The sequence below is a fragment of the Gossypium hirsutum genome, chromosome D01 (assembly GCF_007990345.1).
Source record: "Gossypium hirsutum isolate 1008001.06 chromosome D01, Gossypium_hirsutum_v2.1, whole genome shotgun sequence".
In the NCBI taxonomy this organism is placed as follows: domain Eukaryota; kingdom Viridiplantae; phylum Streptophyta; class Magnoliopsida; order Malvales; family Malvaceae; genus Gossypium; species Gossypium hirsutum.
Window position 1 is genome coordinate 64,610,111 of NC_053437.1, and position 6,676 is coordinate 64,616,786.

General features: G+C 29.7%; 1 protein-coding gene across 1 annotated transcript; it reads left to right on the forward strand.

Moving 5' to 3' along the window:
- The first annotated feature begins 3,401 nt into the window (after positions 1-3,401).
- Positions 3,402-5,998, forward strand: LOC107891567 (transcription factor DIVARICATA). Its single transcript, XM_016816408.2, has 2 exons — positions 3,402-4,500; positions 5,280-5,998. The coding sequence occupies exons 1-2, from the start codon at positions 4,073-4,075 to the stop codon at positions 5,737-5,739; spliced, it is 888 nt and encodes a 295-aa protein (XP_016671897.1). The 5' UTR covers positions 3,402-4,072; the 3' UTR covers positions 5,740-5,998.
- Positions 5,999-6,676: the final 678 nt, after the last annotated feature.

Sequence of the window (6,676 nt, forward strand, 5' to 3'; positions counted from 1 at the left end):
GATCCAAAAATTCAATATAATAATTTTTATTTTTTCATTTTTAACAGTAGAAACTGATGAGATTTTTAATAAAAAAAGAGAGAGACCAATTTACCCGTTTTTGAGTAAATGGGACAAAATGCAACATAACTCCTAATACAAAGGCCTCAATGATACTATTACCCGATTTTATATTATATTAAATCTTAACTAATTTATATAATAAATAAAACTCGAATTCAAATATTTAAAATTTATATTCTCATAATTGAATAAATTGATTATTTAGCACATTTATTTTTTGACATTATTACTAATTTGATCATTCTAGTATTAATATGATTTACTTTTAGGTCTCTAAGTTATTTAGATTTGGCATTTTAGGTCAAAAAAAATTAAAAGCTTTAGGTTCTACTATTTTTCAAACCTATATATATATATATATATGTAGGCACAATAATTTAATAGAATTGCAATTGTTCATGCTTTTCATAAACATACTTCATAGGTTTTACTTTTAAAGATATTAGAAATTGAGGTATGGTAATAGTTTAGCCAATAATTAATGATACAATTTTAATGAAAAAATTTTATTCTAAATTGCATCAGTAGTAACTTAATTATGCGTAATTTTTCTTTTTGGCCATTTAACTGAAAAAGTTACAATTTAGTTACCAATATTTTCGATATTGTTTTTTTTATCACCCAATCATTAAATGAATAATGGAACAACGGTGTGACACTTTATAAATTTATATAATCATTCGCTTTTATACTTTCTATCAATTTTGCTTTTATTTTTTTTGGTACTTCTTGCGGAAATAATTTAACAGTTTTAGAAGTAGAAGATGAATATGGCTAATTTCTTCCAATGATTAGTGGGGGCTTTGAGAGTTCAAGATGATTTAGGGTGAGTTTGGATGGACGGTGCGTTTACCTGTGGTTAGTGTAAAAATAGCGATGGCGGTGAGATTAGATACTGTAGCAACATTGTAGCGTGAGACAAAAAGTAAACTAAACGCACCGCACTGTACCCAATCGCCCAAAAATTTAAAATTTAAGTTCAATTGTTAATATTGTTAAAACTATTCTGTTAAATTCGCTACTTGAAAGTTATATAGCAAAAAATGACGTTATAATGAACTTTAATTTAATTAACAATAAAATTTTAATCGTATTAACAGTTAAATTTGTATTTTTAAATACGAAAAATAGAAAGACTAAATACCTTGAAATAAAAATTAAAAAGATAAATTCTAAATATAGGAATTCATATTTTAACATTATTATTTCCTTGAATTTAATAAAAGAAATTGGAAAATGATTAAAAAAATCTTCAATAAAAGTGAACATTAATTAACTAGATCTGTTGAGTAAATATGATCTAAAAGCAATAAATATGAGTTTGACTAAATGGATATTAATTAGAAATTTGCAAACCTTGGTCAAATCAGTGATTTGTTTAATGGTGGCTCCTTCAATTCTATAATCAACAATAAAAGGTTAATTTCATCAAATATCTTCAAACTATGGTCCAAATTTTAAATTGGTCCTTGAACTTCAAAATGTTTTAATTAAATTCTTAAAGCTTCATTATTGTATCAATTAGGCTCTTCCGTCAGCCTAGCCATTAGCTTAGATAAATACGTAGATTAAAATATAAACACGTGTATATCTATATTACTGATAGCTTGGGTAAAAAGAAATTGCCCTCTTAAATTTGATTGACATTGTCTACTTTTTTTACACGTTAGATTCAAGTTGGCCGTGTAATAAGTATATATATGTGTTTAAAATTAGAATAAAGCAATATTTAATCCTTGAACTTGGCAACTTGTCTCAACTTGGTCTCTGAACTTTTCTTAGAAAAATTTATATCACATTATTACATAATTTTTGTAAAAAAAATTATATTTTTTTATGTTATGATGTGATGCAATATCAGAATGTCATATTACCACATTGACCAAAACAGGGGAAATTTGTCAAGTTTTATGACTAATCTGGAAAAAAAATCAGAGATTAAGTTGAGAACAGTTGCAAAGTTCATGGACTAAATGTTACTTTGCCTGTTTTAAATATGCTTTATGTCGTATCCGAACAAATTGATAGCTAAGTTGATAGAAAAACTTGATTGTTACTGTATTGATACTTTCAAGAGTCAGTTAGAACATCTTGAAATTTAAAGATAAATTTAAAATTCGGGTAGCGGTTTAAGGATAATTGATAAAATTAATCTCAAAAAATTAAAAACAACTTTTTAAATTTCCAATTCAATTCATATAATTAAATTTTCGAATCAATCCATTTTTTATTCAATTGATTTAACCGATTAACCAATAAATAATGGAAACCTACATTCTAATAAGAAAAAAGATAAGATTTTTTCTTACAAAAATCTATGAAGGAAAAAACCAAAGCTTTTGAAATAGAAATTACAGAAACCTCAGTATCAAAAATCGATGATAAAAAGACAAACATCTCACGTGCTACAACTAAATGTCATCAACATCCATCGACCATCGCCATTGTCAAGGTTGTTCCTTTTTTTTTCTTGGTAAATTATATTAGTAGTCCCTCAACTATTAATAAATTTATATTTGATCATTTAACTATGAAAATTTATAAAAACGATTATTCAATAATTAGTAAATTTCCTTTTCAGTCACCAAATTATGAAAAGTTACAAAATGGTTATCCAACTATTTAATCTTGTCTTTTCTTGTCACTGGCCGACTAACAGTGACGACTTTTAAAATTGACATAATAGTAACTTTAACTCTCAATATTTATACATTAGGTTAATTTAGTCTTGATTCTAAAAAATTTAATCCTCAATATTTACACGTGGTGAAATTTAATCTTTGTGATCCTTTCACTTAAAAACTAAATTTGAGTGAAAATATACAAAAAATTGGAAGCACCCAAAAATCTAATATACTAATTTTTATCTTTTCTCTTTATTTAAAAATTAACCTTAATGTCACAAAGAAAATCAAGACTACACAAAAAAATCAAATTACTCAGTACATAAATGTTGAGGGTTATTTTTTAGAATCAAGACTAATTTGACATAATTTATAAATGCTGAGGGTTAAAGGTACTATTATGCCAAGTTTTAAAATCAAATTACTCAGTACATAAATGTTGAGGGTTATTTTTTTAAAATCAAGACTAATTTGACATAATTTATAAATGTTGGGGGTTAAAGTTACTATTATGCCAAGTTTTAAAAGTTGTCGCCAGACAAAATTAAATAATTGCGAGACTAATTTATAATTTTTCATTGTTAGATGACAAAAAAAATTCAATAATAATTAAGTGAGTAATAGTGAATTTACCTTCTTCTTTTTTTTCTTCTTCAAAGCTAAAATGACTAGAAAAACCCCATAATCACCACCAACTTTAGTTCCTTTCATTCACTTATTGATTTTATATTGCTCATTTTCCCTTTCATTTTCTCTTTAATGCAATCACTTTCTATATATATATAATTTACGAATAGAACTTTGCTTTAGCTCAAGCATAAGCACCTATAGGCGCCCACAATCTCCATTTTCACCAATCACAACTTAGCAGCTTTGACCCTTTCCCTTTCTTTTTCTGCTTTGCTTTTTTACTTTCTTCTAATTCCCCTGTTTCATACATTATTATATAAGCATTCATTCTCTCTTGCTCTCTTTGCTTTTGCTTTTTTTTTGCTTTATAAAAGAGCTAACAATTTCTCAAAGTTGCTCCCTTTTCTTGGATTTTCACTGATTTTTGATGTTGTAATGATTTTGGGTTTTTGAATTTTGATTTATATATTGATTTTTCAGTGTTTTAATTCAGTGTTTTAGTTGGATTTTGGATCTTTTTATGTATATCTAGGTTTTTTTTTCATCAAGATCTGATTTTTCCTTGGATTTTGGAACTTGAGGTTCTTTTAAAGAGATTCCTTCATGGATTCCATTAATGCTTGAATGATTTAAAAGTTAAAAAAACAACCATTTCTCTGCAATTTTTTTCCTTGGATTTTCTCTCTCTTTGAACAAGAGGGAGAAAAAAAGCAGAGCTTTTATTTTTAGGGGCAAATCATCTTTGGCAAAGAACAATGAATAGGGGACTTGAAATCCTTTCACCAGCTTCTTTTTTACAGACATCAAATTGGTTGTTCCAAGAGAGTAAAGGTACTAAATGGACACCACAAGAGAACAAGTGTTTTGAAAATGCTTTAGCTTTGTATGATAAAGACACACCTGATAGATGGTTTAAGGTAGCTGCCATGATTCCTGGTAAAACAGTTGGTGATGTTATCAAACAATACAGGGAATTAGAAGAAGATGTTAGTGATATAGAAGCTGGTTTGATCCCAATCCCTGGTTATAGTAGTGATTCTTTTACGTTGGAATGGGTTAATGATGGTCAAGTGTTTGATGGGTTTAGAAATTATTATTATACACCTGGTGGTAAAAGAGGGACTGGGACTAGACCTGATCAAGAAAGGAAGAAAGGTGTTCCATGGACTGAAGAAGAACACAGGTAAATTTCCTTGTCTTTGTTGTTCATTTATGTCTTGTAATTATGGTTGGATTGAGGATATTAAGTTATGTTTGGTTTTATTATGTGGAATTTGTAGTGTTTAAGGCTGTCATGGTAGTGGAATGGCAAAAGGTTTATGTTCAAGTCTTTAGTTGACATTGATCTCGAATTTGATTCGTTAAAAGGATTGATAATTTGGATATTTGAAACATATTGTAGTAATGGGAATGTCTTGTTTGATCCTTGAAATTGTTATGTTTGGTTTTTAACATTTGGAATTTGTAGTGTTTAAGGTTGTCAGGGTAGTTCTTTGTTGATGGTGGACTCGCAAAAGGTTTATGTTCAAGTCTTTAGTTGAGATTGATCGGATTTGATCGATGGACAACTCTTACCATACTTGAAACATATTGTAGTAATGGGAATGTTCTTTTTGATCCTTGGAATTGTTATAAATGTTGGAAAAATGTTGTTTGTAGAGACACCCTATAGGTTGTTTGGGTCAAAGTTGGATTGTATTTTGTCCCTTCCACTCAATAAATGGGCAAATTAGTCTCTATATTAGATCAAAGAGCAAGAAATGGATGGAATTTTTAACAGGAAGGACCAATTTGCTCTTTGATCTAATGTTCAAGGGCTAATTTGCGCCTTTAAAAAGGAGCAAAATGCAATCTGAATTTTAGAACGGGGGCCTCTATGGTACTTTTATCAGTTGTTTGGTTTTGTGGGATGACCTTTTTGTCTAGCAGGCGATGATGGTTTTATTTGGTTATCCATGACAGGCAATTTCTAATGGGGCTTAAAAAGTATGGCAAAGGTGATTGGAGAAACATTTCGCGGAATTTCGTGACGACGAGAACACCGACTCAAGTGGCGAGTCATGCTCAAAAATACTTCATCAGGCAAGTAACCGGAGGGAAAGATAAGAGAAGGTCGAGTATCCATGATATCACGACGGTTAACATCCCCGATACCATCTCTTCTTCACCCGATCAAAGCAAGCCTTTGTCTCCAAGTAATTCTTCCACAGTCATGCAACCACAACAACAACCGAATGCAACCAGTGTTACTAAAGAAATCCTCGATTTCGAGTGGAACCAACGGAATGAAGGAGCAGCTATCGTTTTCGACCAGACGAGCAGCGGCAATGCACTCCTCTCACCTTACTGTGGGATGATTTCTTCATATGGACCTCAATTCGGATCGTACAACGCTCTTTTCCAGTCGATGCAACATCCGTAGATCTTCATCGACTAATCAATCAAAAGCCTTTGTATCAGCTAGCTTTGATCAATGCCACATGTGTATATGTTGAAGATGCAATTTAGTCCCATATTTATCAATCACTGTAATGAGAGATCGCTTAAATGGTTTATGTGATTATCATTGAAATTATGCATCATTGAACCATAAAAAGAAAGCTTATTACATGAAGCTTGGGGCATTTATTAATGTCTTTGTTGTCACCAGTTATTATTAGATTGATTGTGCCTTTGTTGGATATTTTGCCTTAATAGCCACAAGCCTTTTGGTCAAATTATGGTTTTGGTCCCACTACTATATTCAAATCTGAACCTTAATTATTTTGGTTAGAATGTTGATATGATATCCATACATTTAAACCCGGACTAAATTATTCTTACATATTTGAAATAAGTTATATACCAAACCCAAAGAGGGTAAACTAATCAAAAGGTTAGAGATAAAACAAGTCTCGTACAACCTCACAATCTATGATACCAAGACATCACAACAAAAACACGCTCGAAAACTACCACTTATATATATTATATAAACAATTGTAGTGCATTTAATATTATTAATGCGGCGCATTTACCTATTTAAATTTCCTTCTATAACAATTTAAACTACTTTTATATTTTAATTTCGTACATATTACATATATATATTAGTAGTAGTAGTTTCAAACCATCCGCATGCATATGAGATAGAATTTCTTGTTTTATAGAAATTTGAAACGTCCAATTTCCTAATAGTGAAGGTGCGACAAATATACAAGTATCGAGTAAAATAATGATTACATGAAAGTTACACGCACGTAATTCATCTTAGCCAAAAGGGTGTTATACTTTACAAATTTAAGTGCAAATCAAGAGCGGATCTAAAAATATTTTTAAGAAAGATCGGAATTAAATCATTAATTTTTAAAGAGAATCAA

What these genes read in the sequence shown, in the direction of transcription:
- LOC107891567 (XM_016816408.2), top strand. Translation starts at nt 4,073, where the DNA reads ATGAATAGGGGACTTGAAATCCTTTCACCAGCTTCTTTTTTACAGACA. An exon ending in TGGACTGAAGAAGAACACAG is followed by an intron (nt 4,501 to 5,279) that starts GTAAATTTCCTT and finishes TATCCATGACAG; the next exon opens with GCAATTTCTAATGGGGCTTA.